At 42.9% G+C, this 18763-nt stretch overlaps 1 protein-coding gene across 1 annotated transcript in view; it reads right to left on the bottom strand.

Moving 5' to 3' along the window:
* The window catches only part of LOC126456767 (filamin-A), an 885319-nt gene that overhangs the window by 432230 nt on the left and 434326 nt on the right, over positions 1–18763 (bottom strand). The window contains exons 14-15 of the mRNA XM_050092525.1: positions 9752–9980; positions 8376–8507 (exon numbers count right to left, since the gene is read on the bottom strand). Coding sequence (XP_049948482.1) covers positions 8376–8507; positions 9752–9980 — 361 coding nt within the window. The remainder of the gene's footprint in view (positions 1–8375; positions 8508–9751; positions 9981–18763) is intronic.

Raw genomic sequence — 18763 nt, 5'->3', positions numbered from 1 at the left:
TTCCTTGCCATTACCAGTCTACATTTTATATCCTCTCTTCCTCGACCATCATCAGTTATTTTGCTCCCCAAATAGCAAAACTCCTTTACTACTTTAAGTGTCTCATTTCCTAATCTAATTCCCTCAGCATCACCCGACTTAATTTGACTACATTCCATTATCCTCGTTTTGCTTTTGTTGATGTTCATCTTATATCCTCCTTTCTAGACACTGTCTATTCCGTTCAACTGCTCTTCCAAGTCCTTTGCTGTCTCTGACAGAATTACAATGTCATCGGCAAACCTCAAAGTTTTTACTTCTTCTCCATGAATTTTAATGCCTACTCCGAATTTTTCTTTTTTTTCTTTAGTGCTTGCTCAATATAGAGATTTAATAACATCGGGGACAGGCTACAACCCTGTCTCACTCCTTTCCCAACCACTGCTTCCCTTTCATGTCCCTCGACTCTTATAACTGCCATCTGGTTTCCGTACAAATTGTAAATAGCCTTTCGCTCCCTGTATTTTACCCCTGCCACCTTTAGAATTTGAAAGAGAGTATTCCAGTCAACATTGTCAAAAGCTTTCTCTAAGTCTACAAATGCTAGAAACGTAGGTTTGCCTTTCCTTAATCTTTCTTCTAAGATAAGTCGTAAGGTTAGTATTGCCTCACGTGTTCCAACATTTCTACGGAATCCAAACTGATCTTCCCCGAGGTTGGCTTCTACTAGTAGGGTATTTCGCTTGTTTCATATATCTTGCTCACCAGATGGTAGAGTTTTGTCAGGACTGGCTCTCCCAAGGCCGTCAGTAGTTCCAATGGAATGTTGTCTACTCTGGGGGCCTTGTTTCGACTCAGGTCTTTCAGTGCTCTGTCAAACTCTTCACGCAGTATCATATCTCCCATTTCATCTTCATCGACATCCTCTTCCATTTCCATAATATTGTCCTCAAGTACATTGCCCTTGTATTGACCCTCTATATACTCCTTCCACCTTTCTGCTTTCTCTTCTTTGCTTAGAACTGGGTTTCCATCTGAGCTCTTGATATTCATACAAGTCGTTTTCTTATCTCCAAAGGTCTGTTTAATTTTCCTGTAGGCAGTATCTATCTTACCCCTAGTGAGATAGGCCTCTACATCCTTACATTTGTCCTCTAGCCATCCCTGCTTAGCCATTTTGCACTTCCTGTCGATCTCATTTTTGAGACGTTTGTATTCCTTTTTGTCTGCTTCATTTACTGCATTTTTATATTTTCTCCTTTCATCAATTAAATTCAATATTTCTTCTGTTACCCAAGGATTTCTACTAGCCCTCACCTTTTTACCTACTTGATCCTCTGCTGCCTTCGCTACCTCATCCCTCAAAGCTACCCAGTCTTCTTCTACTGTATTTATTTCCCCTATTCCTGTCAATTGTTCCCTTATGCTCTCCCTGAAACTCTGTACAACCTCTGGTTCTTCCAGTTTATCCAGGTCCCATCTCCTTAAATTCCCACCTTTTTGCAGTTTCTTCAGTTTTAATCTACAGTTCATAACCAATAGATTGTGGTCAGAGTCCACATCTGCCCCTGGAAATGTCTTACAATTTAAAACCTGGTTCCTAAATCTCTGTCTTACCATTATATAATCTATCTGATACCTTTTAGTATCTCCAGGATTCTTCCATGTATACAACCTTCTTTCATGATTCTTAAACCAAGTGTTAGCTATGATTATGTTGTGCTCTGTGCAAAATTCTACCAGATGGCTTCCTCTTTCATTTCTTAGCCCCAATCCATATTCACCTACTATGTTTCCTTCTCTCCCTTTTCCTACACTCGAATTCCCTTTCACCCATGACAATTAAATATTCATCTCCCTTCACTATCTGAATAATTTCTTTTATTTCATCATACATTTCTTCAATTTCTTCGTCATCTGCAGAGCTAGTTGGCATATAAACTTGTACTACTGTAGTAGGTGTGGGCTTCGTATCTATCTTGGCCACAATAATACATTCACTATGCTGTTTGTAGTAGCTTACCCGCACTCCTATTTTTTTATTCATTATTAAACCTACTCCTGCATTACCCCTATTTGATTTTGTGTTTATAACCCTGTAGTCACTTGACCAGAAGTCTTGTTCCTCCTGCCACCGAACTTCACTAATTCCCACTATATCTAACTTTAACCTATCCATTTCCCTTTTTAAATTTTCTAACCTACCTGCCCGATTAAGGGATCTGAAATTCCACGCTCCGATCCGTAGAATTCCAGTTTTCTTTCTCCTGATTACGACATCCTCTTGAGTAGTCCCCGCCTGGAGATCCGAATGGGGGACTATTTTACCTCCGGAATATTTTACCCAAGAGGACGCCATCATCATTTAATCATACAGTAAAGCTGCATGCCCTCGGGAAAAATTACGGTTGTAGTTTCCCCTTGCTTTCAGCTGTTCGCAGTACCAGCACAGCAAGGCCATTTTGGTTATTGTTACAAGACCAGATCAGTCAATCATCCAGACTGTTGCCCCTGCAACTACTGAAAAGGCTGCTGCCCCTGTTCAGGAACCACACGTTTGTCTGGCCTCTCAACAGATACCCCTCCGTTGTGGTTGCACCTAAGGTACGGCTATCTGTATCGCTGAGGCATGCAAGCCTCCCCACCAACGGCAAGGTCCATGGTTCATGGGTGGGTGGGGGGCGGGGGAGGGGGGGGGGGGACCAACTGGCCATAATGTGTTATTTAGGGCTTGTACTATTTGATGGGTAAATGAGTAGATAGCATTCTCAGTCGAGTAACCCTTCCGGAATCTGACCTGTAACACGCTGAGTAAATTATTTTCACTTAAATGTGAGACTACTCTTGAATACGTAAATTTTTCGAACTAAGAAACTTGGAAAATGAAGTCAGTAATGAGATTGGCCTATAATTATTTAAATCACTCTCGTCTCCTTTCTTATGAAGAGGTTTGACAATTGCATATTTCAGTCTGTCTGGAAAAATTCCCTCTCCCAACGAAGCGTTACATATATCACTAAGAACTCCACTTATTGAATTAGAACAACACTTCGAACTTGTGTTAGAGACTCCATCGACACCACGCGAGCTCTTTTTTTTTTTTTTTTTTCGGTATATTTATAATTCCCTTAATTTCAGTGGGGGATGTAGGTGCTATTTCTAAAGGCATAAAGTCCTGGGGAATGACATTTTTAACACATTTTTTGCTTCTTAGGTGACCCCTTTAGCCCTATTTTTGCTGCTACATTCAGAAAGTGATAGTCAAAAATACTTGCAACTTGTGAATTATCACTCATAACATCATAATGTAGCATTATTGTTATGGTACACTGTGCACTGTCAAGCTGCCCCGTCTGCCGGTTTGACAGTATTCCGTATAGTTTTAATTCTATTATCCACATTATTAATTTCTGTCAGAACACACAGGCTTCTTGACTTCTTAATGACTTTCCTTAAAATATTACAGTATCTTTTGTAGTAAGCAAGTAACGTCAGATCCTGACTTATTCTGGCCTGTCCATATATTTCCCTCTTCCTCTTACATGAAATCGTAATTCCCTTAGTAGTCCATGGCTTAATTGACTTTGGCTTTTGGATAATGTTTCAGGAAAACAACTGTCAAATATTGAGACAAATTTACAGTGGAATAAATTGAATTTGGCATCAGCATCATTTTTGTGTATACTTCATCCCATTCTACCTCTGATACACTGCTTTTAAAACTCCATTACACATATAGCTTCCAGCCAGAGCCTTGTTCAGAAAAGATGACAGATAAATGTTGACACAAGTAAGTGCACCTCAGGTGCACACGACAGTTATCTGCAGCCATTCTGGCCAGAATACAAGAGGTCTCAGGTTGAATGCAAGCAGTTGGACAGGGAGTGGGGAGGGATAGCAGGGTATGCGTGAGCAGGGAGGAATCAGCACTGCCTGGCAGAGTGTGCATGGACCAGATGCTAGCCAGGCAAAGCTTCCTGGCGCAGCAAGGGGGGTGGGAGAGAGGAGAGAGGTGGGGGAGACCAGTAGGTGCATTGACAGAGAGCGGTGGGGGGGGGGGGGGGGGCAGACATGAATTGGGAAGAGGTGAGAACAGCAAATAAGTTGAGGCAGAGATAATTTCAGGAGCAGAGAATGTGTCGAAAGGATGGCCCCCGTTGGCACAATTCAGAAAATCTACTCGTGAAAGAGAGAATCTAGAAGGATTGGTTCATTGCAATAGAGGCACATATATGACATGGCTGCTTTCGCAGATACCCCAGCTTCTGATGTGGTAGAATAAGCCTGTGACAGGACTGGAACAGGTGAGTAGGTCAATGGGTGGGTGGATTGGGCAGCTCTTGCACCTGGGTCCTCCACAGAAATATGATCCTGTTGGCAAGGGCAGGATTGGGAGTGGCATAGGGCTGGACTGGGATGTTGTGGAGGTTGGTTGCATGACAGAACACTGCTTTTGGAAGCATGGGAATGATCTTGCATAGGATGTCTTTGATTTCAGGGAATGATGATAAATTACCTAAGCCCTGCTGAAGGAATTGGTTCAGTTGTTCCAGTCCGATGTGTGTGATGTGCACTTGCTTTATTTCTTTGTTGATAGTCCTCAGTTTTGATGTACTGCATTGTTGTAGTGGCTGGAAAATGGGGGGTGGGGGCTGAGGGGGGGGGGGGGGTGGAAGTTCAACACTGACTACTGTAAATGATGTAGCTGATAGTTGCACAGTTGCGTTTCAATATTCACAACCCCCGCTTCTACCAGTTTTTCCATTCATCTGTAAAGAATTTGCGTTAGTATTTTGCAGCTGTGACTTATTAAACTGATAGTTCGGTAATTTTCACATATGTCAACATCTGCTTTCTTTGGGATTGGAATTATTATAATAATAATAACTAATGAGGAAGTATTGAATAGGATTGGGGAGAAGAGAAGTTTGTGGCACAACTTGACCAGAAGAAGGGATCGGTTGGTAGGACATGTTCTGAGGCATCAAGGGATCACCAATTTAGTATTGGAGGGCAGCGCGGAGGGTAAAAATTGTAGAGGGAGACCAAGAGATGAATACACTAAGCAGATTCAGAAGGATGTAGGTTGCAGTAGGTACTGGGAGATGAAAATGCTTGCACAGGATAGAGTAGCATGGAGAGCTGCATCAAACCAGTCTCAAGACTGAAGACCACAACAACAGCAAGTTGGTATTTTCTGTGAGCTCTCCAAGGCATTTGACTAGTAAAACTCAGGTTTTATGGAACTGAAGGCTATACACACAGCTAGTTTGAATCATACTTAATAAAAGAAAGCAAAAAGTTATTCAGCATAACACAAATAATGTTGGGAAGGTGGTAAATTCTAGTGAATGGGGAGTTATCACAAAAGGAGTACCACAGGGTTCAATTTTGGGTCCTCTGCTGTTCCTTATTCACGTGAATGACCTCTCACTTAATGTTCAGCAAGCAGAACTAGTACTTTTTGGTTCAAATGGCATTGAGCACTATGGGACTTAACTGCTGAGGTCATCAGTCCCCTAGAACTTAGAACTAATTAAACCTAATTAACCTTAAGAACATCACACTCATCCATGCCCGAGGCAGGATTCGAACCTGCGACCATAGCGGTCGCGCGGTTCCAGACTGTAGCGCCTAGCACCGCTCGGCCACTCTGGCTGGCTGTACTTTTTGCAGATGACACAAGTGTTATATAACAAATTCCATTCCAGAAAAAAGCAGCTGAAGCTACTGTTAAGGATGTCTTTCAAAGAATTATTAAGTGGTTCTCAGAAAATGGACTCTCCCTTAATTTTGAAAAAACTCACTGTATCCAGTTCTGTACACTGAATAGAGTCATATTGACAATTAATGTAGCATGAGAATAGGGCTCAGTTAACAGGGTAGATTTCTGCAAATTTTTGGGTGTTCACATTGATCTTATAATCCTATCTGCAGACAAAGGCTCCACCACCGTAATTGTGAACTACGAGGATTACGTGGCAGAAGGACTCTGTCAGCTGTCAGATTCTTCCACCTACAAACCATGCCACAGTGATCCCATTCCGGCAATCCAGCAGGATCTCCAGTCACTACACAATTCCTTAGACCACATCCCAGAACCTCTCCTCAGAGTCCATCTCTCTACTTCCCCCTACCACTCCCCACACTCCCACCTTCTACATGCTTCCTAAAGTCCATAAACCCAACCAACCAGGTCACCTCATTGTGGCCGGTTCCTGTGCCCCCACTGAGAGAATCTCTGCTCTCATAGACCAACACCTTCAACCTATTACCTGGAACCTACCCACCTATATAAAAGATACCAACCATTTCTTCGACCGACTCTTCACAGTTTCTCTCCCTTTACCACACGGTGCCCTGCTCGTCACTATTGATACCATCTCCCTGTGCACTAACATTCCTAATGCCCATGGCCTTACTGCTATCAAACACTACCTTTCCAGACACCCTATGGATTCCAAACCAACAACCTCCATCCTAGTCTCCATGACCAAAACTATATCCTCACCCACAATTACTTCTCCTTTGAAGGCATTACCTACAAACAAATCCGTGGTATGGCTATGGGCACCCGCATGGCACCACCCTATGCTAAACCTATTCATGGGCCATCTAGGGGAATTCTTCCTAAAAACTCAGAATCCTAAACCCCTCACCTGGTTCAGAGTCATTGATGACATGTTTGCTACCTGGATGGAAGGTGAGGACTCCTTATTCGCATTCCTCCAGAACCTCAACAACTTCTCCCCCATTTGCTTCACCTGGTCTTATTCAACCCAACAAGCCACCTTCCTAGATGTTGACCTCCGTTTCAGAGATGGCTACATCAGTACATCCGTCCATATCAAACCTACTAACCACCAGCAATACCTCCACTTCGACAGCTGCCACCTGTTTCATACCAAGAAGTCCCTTCGGTACAGCCTAGCCACCCATGCTCATCGCAACTGCAGTGACTAGCAGTCCCTCTCTAAATATACCGGGGGTCTCACTGAAGGCTTCACTGACCATAATTATCCTCCCACCCTTGTAAAAAAACAAATCTCCCGTGCCTTATCTTTCCAGTGTCCCATCACCTCCCAAAGTCCCACAGTCCGGCCACAGAGGAGCATTCCCCTCATAACTCAGTACCATCCAGGACTGGAGCAACTGAATTATAGGGTTTCGATTACCTCTCGTCGTGCCCTGAAATGAGAAATGTCCTACCCTCCTACCGTGGTATTCCGCCATCCACCGAACCTACACAATATACTCGTCCATCCTTACAGGACCCCTGCTCCCAATCCCTTAGCTCATGGCTCATACCCCTGTAATAGACCTAGATGCAAGACCTGTCCCATACATTCTCCTATCGCCACCTACTCCAGTCCAGTCACTAACATTACCTATCACATCAAAGGCAGGGCTACCTGTGAAACCAGTCATGTGATCTACAAGCTAAGCTGCAACCACTGTGCTGCATTCTATGTAGGCATGACAACCAACAAGCTGTCTGTCCGCATGAACGGCCACCAACAAACTGTGGCCAAAAAACAAGTGGACCACCCTGTAGCTGAACACGCTGCCAAACACAATAGCCCTCATCTCGAAGACTGCTTCACAGCCTGTGCCATATGGAGCCTTCCCATCAACACCAGCTTTTCTGAATTGCGCAGGTGGGAACTTTCCTTTCAATACATCCTACGTTCCCGTAATGCTCCTGGCCCCAACCTTTGTAAGTCACTGTCCTCATCCATCCAGCCCCCTCCCTGTTCCCATTCCAGCACTACACAGCCATAATTTCACTGTCACAGTCTTTTAATTTTTTTTATTTTTATTTTCATTTTTATTTCTCTCCTTTCCGCTTCTTACCCCCTCCCCCTCCACACCTTCTCTCCAACCCTCCGTCTAAACTGCAACACTTCACTGTCTGCCACTCCCACCATACTACCACTCCCCCTCCCTGCCCCAGCCTCCTCCTTACCCCCACCCAGTCACCACTCCCATCATGCACTGGTGCTGTTGCTCGCAGTGTAATTTCAGCTCTCTAAGACTGCAGATGTGTGTGCAAGTTGTGCTTGCATGAGTGTGTCTGAGCGTGTGTGTATGTGTGTCTACTGCTGACAAAGGCCTTAATGGCCGAAAGTTATGATTGTGTGAATCTTTTTATTGTGCCTATCGCGGCTCAGCATCTCCGCTATATGTTGAGTAGCATCTTTCTTTCTCTCGTATTGTTACATTCCATTCTGGATTTTCCAGTATTAATGTAAAGTTGATCAACATCCAGAACAATGAATACAGAGACACACAATACAGCATGAAGTCTATAAACATTCTATAGGCTATGGGATTTGACTACATGTGTCTAATATGATATCTATAACAATAGTAGCAATGACTTGAGTGATACTTACTTGATGTGCTCTCAGTTTTGGATGCGAGATTTGCCAGACTCTCAAGGCTCCCATATGACAGGAGGGACTTTGTTTTGGCAATAGCATCCCAAGAGTCTGCTCTGTGGTTGAGCCCACCAAGCATTGCAGAAACTGTAGTGACAAATATGAAAGCCAAAATTGTACATACAAAAAGTTATTCAATCAAAAGAAGTTTACTTTCAATAAGGTAACACTATGATACAGTTTTCTAAAGTTGCTAATGAGAGGAAAGAAAAAAAAAAAAAAAAAAAACAACAACTTTGTGCAACTGCTTTTCAGACACTGTTATACTCGACTCATTAGTTTTTCTCCCTTCACCTTTCCAGATTTTCAAATCTATATTGTTGCATTCCATTGTTCACTTCCACATTGTGATGTAACACTGGCCGACTTTTTCTTTTAGGTGTACAAAAAGCCAAAACCCACTCTCTTTCTATCCCTGCTCTATTTTCGCTGACTCAGGAACCCCTGGTTTCATAGCTTTGAGTGCCATTCAAATCCTTGTATGTGATTACTTTTATGCCACTAGGATGCCACAGTCTGATATCGGACAAGTTTTACTTTTCTGCCAACATTGTAAGACTTGTCGGAACTAAGATAACAAAGATAACTTCTCTCTCTCTCTCATGAATGTGAATTTCCCCTAATTCTAATTATAAGATGGTCAATACACAGTGCCCATTAAACACAAAAAAGATGGTGATTCTTCAGCAGAGCATTATTAAAGAAAATACATGAACAGGAAGTGAACATTGTGACGCATGAGGAGGTGTGGCATAGCAAACTCATAAGAATGGTGGAGAAAGTAATCAACAAAAATACCAGAATGAGAAATATAATCTGGTGACGAATTATTATTTTGAAGAAAGAGCAGTTTGATAGTTATAGTGACTACAATGTTTGGCTGGTATTATGACATTTGGATTTCAAACCTAGCAAGCATATGTATTTTCAGATGTTCTGAATGTAATATTCATTTTTTATTGTTTTCAAATATCAAGAGCTCAAGCTTCACAGTGTCTCAAAATACATATTGACTACAATTTCACTGGAAACAGGTAGGAGAAATGTGATCTTCATGCTGCTGTCCAGTGATACTGGGTGAGCCTTCCATTTGTTTTCAACTAGGGTTAACGTCATGATTAAAAGAAATGATGGTCGCTGGGTAAGGCATACAAGAAACATTTTTAAAGAAATGTCTTTTGGATTATAATGTCAAAATAATGATACAAATGCCTCATTTGCACTAAGTGTCATATACAGTACATGCGTCTTTCTGCATTTTATTTTCTCATTGAGGTTTCTTTGAATAATATAGTTTATAATCAATAAAGCTATTATATGTCATGTTTTACCTCTCACATTAGATGATGTATCCACTCCTTTGTCATCAAGCAAGTCCAGTGATCCTCTCCTCACTCTGCTGTTGCTGCTTTCAAAATGCCGACTCTGAGTTTCGTAATGGTTACTATTACCATTATATTGTAAAGTTGGACTGTGTATAGGGCTTTTGAATGCTTGCGGACTTTGCCGTGAACTACTTTTGAAGTGTGTTGGGCTATGGATAGGGCTGTTTGAAGCAATCTAAAACAAATAATTTAAACATTCATTCAGTAAATTGTCATAAATTTTGTTAAACATTACAAACTGAGAGGCCATGGTTAATGTATAAAAGTATTTACTAACATTGCAGCCCCATCTGCTGAAGACATCTTTCCAAATAAAAACCCAGGACAGCAGTTGGCAGTGTTTTACGTCTGAAGATGTCTCATGGAGACAGGGAAAAAATTTCAGTGTCTTATGTCTGGAAATGACTCATTCAGGCACGGAATGCAATAGTATTATATATTTACCAAAGCCCTGCTGGCCTTAAGTTTTAATGGAAGGAAACACCAGCTGTGAAAGGCTTCATTGCATTAAAACTTTTGATATACAGGGTGTGATTCAAAAGTTTCAAGATTTAACTCAGAACTAGAAATTTATTGGACATTTGAGTACAGCACACTAAAATTCTTCAAAATAAGATCCTGCAGCATCAACACAGTGCTGCCAGTGCGTCTTCCACTGTTTGTAGCCCTTATGGAAGGCCTTGGGCATCATGCTGTAAAGGGCTCTCGTCAAAGCCTACAGGATGGCATCGATGGAGTCGAATCACTTCACTTTTAGGCCTGTCTAGAGTCAGGGGGAAGAGGAAAAAGTCACTTGGAGCCAAGTCGGGGCTGTAACGTGGCTGCGGCAGTGTTGTCATGTTGAACTTGACCAAAACTTCGGCAGCGGCACACGACATGTGAGCGGGCGCATTGTCATGGTGGAGAATCCAATCGCCCTCGATCACCGGGCAGATGCGGCAAACTTGATCCCTCAAGCGGCAGAGCACTCCAGCATAAAAGTCACCTGTGACAGACTGCCCACGAGCAACAAACTCCTTGTGATTCACTCCTTTTCACACAAAAAAACAACAACAACAACACTCAGGTCTGTATTTGTAGACCCAGGTCTCATCACCAGTAACCACTTTTTCCAGAAGGTTCAGATCAACATTCAACTGTCGGTGCATTTCCTGGCAAACAGTCATGCGCTGTTTCTTCTGAACCACCGACAAAACTTTTGGCTCCAGTTTGGCACACACTTTTTGCATAATCAAATTCTCCATCACAATCCTCGACACCATACTCTGACTGAGTCCCAGTTCATTGGCAATTAATCTAGTACTAAGGCAATGGACATCCTTTAAAAGTTCCCGCACTCTCTCCACATTTTGATCCATTCAGGTTGATGATGGCCTCCCAGAGTGGTCGTCATCTTCAACATTCCCGCGGCTATCACTGAAAAATTTGTGCCACATGAAAACTATTGCATGGGACATGTCCTCTTCCTTAAAGGCCTCTTGAATCATACCTATAGTCTCCGTGGCGGTTTTGTTCGGTCGCATGCAAAACTTAATCGCACAACGGTGCTCCAAGTGCTGCACAATTTTTGCCTCTCCCACTTTTCGACCGAGGTCAATGACATGCACTCACACTGCAAGCAATGCACCCTCTCCAGGGTTCCGGAGGCAACTGCTGCAGCGTCAGTTCTTTCCCTGAGACCCCCCATAACTTTCCCCACCCGGCAGAACCGGTCCACACGCGTTCCCCTACTCAGAAATGAATCAGTCTGGAAACTTCTGAATCACACCTTGTACACAATACTGGATCCTTATTATGGAATGTAACGTCCCTCTGCATTTCAAAGCTTCACACCTGATTTGAAGTTTTGCAATCCCTCTCTCTCTCTACTCAGATTGCCAATGTCTCTGATATGCCTATAATTATAATGTCAGTTTTAAAACTTATATACAAAACAGAAATATTGTCCTGTCTTATGACCTCCAGGATAACCGGACACAATGCAAGTGAAACAAGTGAATGGCCTTCCTCAAGGCCCTAGGACAAAGACCATGGTATCAATTCTGTTCATCTGCCAATTTAATATAGAAAACACAAGCAGACCAAAGAGTAAATGGTTATCAAAGCTTCTTTTAGACCATGACATTAACATCCTTTTAATACAAGGAACACACACTGCAGACAAAGCACACCTCCAGTCAAGAGGAAAAATCCCAGGGTACGGATTGATTGGTGCCACATATCACCTAAACTATGGCACCGCTACCTACGCAAAGAAAAACATTGATATGTGAAGCTTGTCTTTAGATTTGACAGTGATCATATTCATAACACTGCTATAAAAGTGGAGATTTAACTACCATTAACATAAGCAAACCTCCTGCTGTTTCCTGGCCAGCATATCAGCCTCCACTCATTGGCCACCCTGCCCTAATTGCAAGTGATTTTAATAGCCACCATACTGAACGGAAGTATAGGGAAAACAATGCAAATGGGCTGACTATTATGGAAGTGGCAGAGATACAGAACACGCACCTAATTTATAGCCATAAAGACATGGTATCCTTCAAACCAGCCAGATGGAGTTGGAGACAAATGCCGACCTGTGTTTTGTTTCCACCGACCCAAGGGCTAACCCAATCCCTGTTAACTGTCACATCGTTAAACACTTCCCGCAGAGCCAGCACAGACCAATCTTTCTTGAGGTGGGCATACAGATCCCCGTGATCCTTACATTTCCACTGCCCCAGTGGAATTTCTCCAAAGCTGACTGGTCTGGCTTTTCGAGAGACCTGGACTCTAACATATGATTCATATCTCCTCATCTTGAGCATTACCAAAAATTTGCTGACACAGTTATAAAGACCACTAAAAAACACATTCCTAGGGGTATTAGAAAGCAGGATGGAGTGAAGCTAGTGAATGGCTGTATGAGGACTACAAGAAGAGCGGAAGATCTGAAGTTGCAGATGACCTCCTGCATAGTCTGGATGAAGCTAGGAGGGTCAACTGGAGGAACACCATTGATAAACTGGATTTTAGATGCTTTAGCAGAAAAGCATGGTCCTTCTGAAAAAACTAGGAGCTAATTCATATGTACCACAAACTAAATCAAGTATTACACTAGACGAAATTGCCAACAACATAGTCAAAATGTCTACAGCACCTGTCGATAAAGAACACTCATGTAAAATAAAGAAAGAACTCAACACATTAAAGAAAAACGGTTGTGAACAACAAGACTCGTCAAAACCATTCACAGTCACAAAAACACTACAGGCCCTACAAGGCATAAGAAACGGCAAGGTCCATGGTATCGACAACTTACACCCAGACTTCGTAACACACTGTAGACCTGAAACAAAAGAAGAGCTGACAAAATTTTACTCCCACACACTTCCAGTCAAGAGTTTGGCCAAAAGAATTCAAGAGGGCTATCCTCAAACCAGGAAAGCCAGACAATAAACCAGAAAGCTATAGACCCAACACTCTCTTGTTGTTGTTGTTGTTGTTGTGGTCTTCAGTCCTGAGACTGGTTTGATGCAGCTCTCCATGCTACCCTATCCTGTGCCAGCTTCTTCATCTCCCAGTACTTACTGCAACCCACATCCTTCTGAATCTGCTTAGTGTATTCATCTCTTGGTCTCCCTCTACAATTTTTACCCTCCACGCTGCCCTCCAATGCTAAATTTGTGATCCCTTGATGCCTCAGAACATGTCCTACTAACCGGTCCCTTCTTTTTGTCAAGTTGTGCCACATACTCCTCTTCTCCCCAATTCTATTCAATACTTCATCATTAGTTATGTGATCTACCCATCTAATCTTCTGCATTCTTCTGTAGCACCACATTTCGAAAGCTTCTATTCACTTCTTGCCCAAACTATTTACCGTCCATGTTTCACTTCCATACATGGCCACACTCCATACAAATACTTTCAGAAACGACTTCCTGACACTCAAATCTATACTTGATGTTAACAAATTTCTCTTCTTCAGAAACGCTTTCCTTGCCATTGCCAGTCTACATTTTATATCCTCTCTACTTCGACCATCATCAGTTATTTTGCTCCCCAAATAGCAAAACTACTTTACTACTTTAAGTGTCTCATTTCCTAATCTAATTCCGTCAGCATCACCCGACTTAATTTGACTACATTCCATTATCCTTGTTTTGCTTTTGTTGATGTTCATCTTATACCCTCCTTTCAAGACACTGTCCATTCCGTTCAACTGCTCTTCCAAGTCCTTTGCTGTCTCTGACAGAATTACAATGTCATCGGCGAACCTCAACGTTTTTATTTTTTCTCCATGGATTTTAATTCTTACTCTGAATTTTTCTTTTGTTTCCTTTACTGCTTGCTCAATATACAGACTGAATAACATCGGGGAGAGGCTACAACCCTGTCTCACTCCCTTCCCAACCAATGCTTCTCTTTCATGCCCCTCGACTCTTATAACTGCCATTTGGTTTCTGTACAAATTGTAAATAGCCTTTCGCTCCCTGTACTTTACCCCTGCCACCTTTAGAATTTGAAAGAGAATATTCCAGTCAACATTGTCAAAAGCTTTCTCAAAGACTACAAATGCTAGAAACGTAGGTTTGCCTTTCCTTAATCTTTCTTCTAAGATAAGTCGTTAACAATGTTTCTACGGAATACAAACTGATCTTCCCCGAGGTCGGCTTCTACCAGTTTTTCCACTCGTCTGTAAAGAAATAGCGTTAGTATTTTGCAGCTGTGACTTATTAAACTGATAGTTCGGTAATTTTCACATCTGTCAACACCTGCTTTCTTTGGAATTGAAATTATTATATTCTTCTTGAAGTCTGAGGGTATTTCACCTGTTCCATACATCTTGCTCACCAGGTGGTAAGAGTTTTGTCAGAACTGGCTCTCCCAAGGCCGTCAGTAGTTACAATGGAATGTTGTCTATTCCCAGGGCCTTGTTTCGACTCAGGTCTTTCAGTGTTCTGTCAAACTCTTCACGCAGCATCGTATCTCCCATTTCATCTTCATCTACATCCTCTTCCATTTCCATAATATTGTCCTCAAGTACATCGCCCTTGTATAGACCCTCTATATACTCCTTCCACCTTTCTGCTTTCCCTTCTCTGCTTAGAACTGGGTTTCCATATGAGCTCTTGATATTCATACAAGGGGTCCTCTTTTCTCCAAAGGTCTCTTTAATTTTCCTGTAGGCAGTATCTATCTAACTCATAGTGAGATAAGCCTCTACATCCTTACATTTGTCCTCTAGCCATCCCTGCTAAGCCATTTTGCACTACCTGATCATCTCATTTTTGAGACGTCTGTATTCCTTCTTGCCTGCTTCATTTACTGCATTTTTATATTTTCTCCTTTCATCAGTTAGGTTCAATATTTCTTCTGTTACCCAAGGAGTTCTACTAGCCCTCGTCTTTTTACCTACTTGATCCTCTGCTGCCTTCACTACTTCATCCCTCAAAGCTACCCATTCTTCTTCTACTACACTTCTTTCTCCCATTCCTGTCAATTGTTCCCATATGCTCTCCCTGAAACTCTGTACAACCTCTGGTTCTTTCAGTTTATCCAGGTCCCATCTCCTTAAATTCCCACCTTTTTGCAGTTTCTTCAGTTTTAATCTACAGTTCATAACCAATAGATCGTGGTCAGAGTCCACATCTGCCCCTGGAAATGTCTTACAATTTAAAACCTGGTTCCTAAATCTCTGTCTTACCATTATATAATCTATCTGATACCTTCTAGTATCTCCAGGATTCTTCCATGTATGTAATCTTCTTTCATGATTCTTGAACCAAATGTTAGCTATGATTAAGTTATGCTCTGTGCAAAATTCTACCAGGCGGCTTCCTCTTTCGTTTCTTAGCCCCAATCCATAATCACCTACTACGTTTCCTTCTCTCCCTTTTCCTACTCTCGAATTCCAGTCACCCATGACTATTAAATTTTCGTCTCCCTTCACTACCTGAATAATTTCTTTTATCTCATCATACATTTCATCAAATTCTTCATCATCTGCAGAGCTAGTTGGCATATAAACTTGTACTACTGTAGTAGGCGTGTCTATCTTGGCCACAATAATGCGTTCACTATGCTGTTTGTAGTAGCTTACCCGCACTCCTATTTTTTTATTCATTATTAAACCTACTCCTGCATTACCCCTATTTGATTTTGTGTTTATAACCCTGTATTCACCTGACCAAAAGTCTTGTTCCTCCTGCCACCGAACTTCACTAATTCCCACTATATCTAACTGCAACCTATCCATTTCCCTTTTTAGATTTTCTAATCTACCTGCCCGGTTAAGGGATCTGACATTCCACGCTCCGATCCATAGAATGCCAGTTTTCTTTTTCCTGATAACGACGTCCTCTTGTGTAGTCCCCGCCCGGAGATTCGAATGGGGGACTATTTTACTTCCAGAATATTTTACCGAATAGGACGCCATCATCATTTATCCATACAGTAAAGCTGCATGCCCTCGGGAAAAATTATGGCCGTAGTTACCCCTTGCTTTCAGCCGTTCGCAGTACCAGCACAGCAAGGCCGTTTTGGTTAATGTTGCAAGGCCACGTCAGTCAATCATCCAGACTGTTGCCCCGGCATCTACTGAAAAGGCTGCTGCCCCTCTTCAGGAACCACACGTTTGTCTGGCCTCTCAACAGATGCCCCTCCGTTGCAGTTGCACCTACAGTACAGCCATCTGTATCACTGAAGCATGCAAGCCTCCCCACCAACGGCAAGGTCCATGGTTCATGGGGAAGGAACACTCTCTTAAGTGTAGCATATACACTGCTTGAGCATCTCCTTTACAACAGATTAAATCCAATGATACTGGAATCTCTGTCTGTCAACCAAGCTGGCTTCAGAACCAATCGAAACTGTGAGGATCAGGTCCTCGCATTAACAATATTCATTGAGTGGGGCTACGAACTGACACGGGGCTATGAACAACGCCCAAAAAGTGGTGCGGTTTTCGTTGATTTGACAGCAGCACATGACACTGTCTAGAGATAGGGTCTAACATATAAGTTCCTAAAAGCTACTAGATGTAAAATGATGACATCTCTTTTAGAGAACATGTTGTCAAATAGAGTCTTGCAAATCTCAATGGGTGGCTCTTTCAGCAAATCAAAATTCCTGAGTAATGGTATCCCCGAGGATCAGTGCTTGCATGTCTGCTGTTCAACCTCTATGTAGCTGACCTACCATCCACTTCATCCAGAAAATTTATTTACACAGATGACATCATTCTTGCATGCCAGCCTACTAATATGACTGCTCTTGAACAGTCTCTCACCCAAGATCTGGAATTTATGACTGAATACTTCAGGAAATGGTGACTAATCCCAAGCGCACTTAAAATGGAGACCTCATGCTTCCATCTAAATAACAGGCTTGCTGGAACACCTCTACACTGTGCTTCCTTACAATTCCCATCCAAAATATCTGGGAGTAACATTGGAAAACACCTATCAAACCTGGCTGCAAAACTGAAATCCTGAAACAAGATCCTCCACAAATTAGTGGGAATGACCTGGGGAACTGGTGCAGAGATACTCTGTACCACCGCTGTAGGCTCGGTCTACTCAACAGCTGAATATTGCGCATCAGTGTGGCTAAGCAGCCCGCACTTGGGAAAAGTAGACGTGATGCTAAATCAGGTGATGCGAATAATTGCTGCAGCTATTAAAACCACTCCACTCTACTGTCTACCAGTCCTCAGGAACATTGACTGCCTGATATATGACGATGCAACATACTTGTAAGAGAATTTAAAAAGATCTCCAGTAATACAGCCCTGCTAGTCCACCAGAACCTTACTGTATTTAGAAGACTCAAATCCAGAAATGCCCCTGTGAAGACTGCACAGCAACTTTTGAGCCAAAACTACAATGGCATTGAAATCTGGTAAACAGACTGGAGAAACAGAGCCAATCCAAAATGGCATACTTTATTTGAGACACCCAACCATCCAGCGGGCTTTCAGCTCCCAAGGAAAACCTGGGTAACACTGAACAGAGTACCGACAGGTCACCGCCGATGTGGATCCTTGATGTACAGATGGAACTTAGACCTTACCCTGGGTGTGACTGTGGTGCCAAAGAACAAACCATCGACCACATCGTCAGTGAGTGTCCACTGAGGGTGTTCACCGGCACTGATGATGACTTCCTGGAGGCAACACCACAAGCTGTGGAGTGGCTGTAGAATCTAAGTGTGGAATTGTGATTGCTGAAAATACTGGAATCTGAACTTTATGCAGTCTTACTGTTTTGTAATATACACTCCTGGAAATTGAAATAAGAACACCGTGAATTCATTGTCCCAGGAAGGGGAAACTTTATTGACACATTCCTGGGGTCAGATACATCACATGATCACACTGACAGAACCACAGGCACATAGACACAGGCAACAGAGCATGCACAATGTCGGCACTAGTACAGTGTATATCCACCTTTCGCAGCAATGCAGGCTGCTATTCTCCCATGGAGACGAACGTAGAGATGCTGGATGTAGTCCTGTGGAACGGCTTGCCATGCCATTTCCACCTGGCACCTCAGTTGGACCAGCGTTCGTGCTGGACGTGCAGACCGCGTGAGACGACGCTTCATCCAGTCCCAAACATGCTCAATGGGGGACAGATCCGGAGATCTTGCTGGCCAGGGTAGTTGACTTACACCTTCTAGAGCACGTTGGGTGGCACGGGATACATGCGGATGTGCATTGTCCTGTTGGAACAGCAAGTTCCCTTGACGGTCTAGGAATGGTAGAACGATGGGTTCGATGACGGTTTGGATGTACCGTGCACTATTCAGTGTCCCCTCGACGATCACCAGTGGTGTACGGCCAGTGTAGGAGGTCGCTCCCCACACCATGATGCCGGGTGTTGGCCCTGTGTGCCTCGGTCGTATGCAGTCCTGATTGTGGCGCTCACCTGCACCGCGCCAAACACGCATACGACCATCATTGGCA

This window comes from Schistocerca serialis, chromosome 2, assembly GCF_023864345.2.
Source record: "Schistocerca serialis cubense isolate TAMUIC-IGC-003099 chromosome 2, iqSchSeri2.2, whole genome shotgun sequence".
In the NCBI taxonomy this organism is placed as follows: Eukaryota; Metazoa; Arthropoda; class Insecta; order Orthoptera; family Acrididae; genus Schistocerca; species Schistocerca serialis.
The sequence above is the reverse complement of the archived record's forward strand: the minus strand, read 5'-3'. Positions and strand labels throughout refer to the sequence as shown.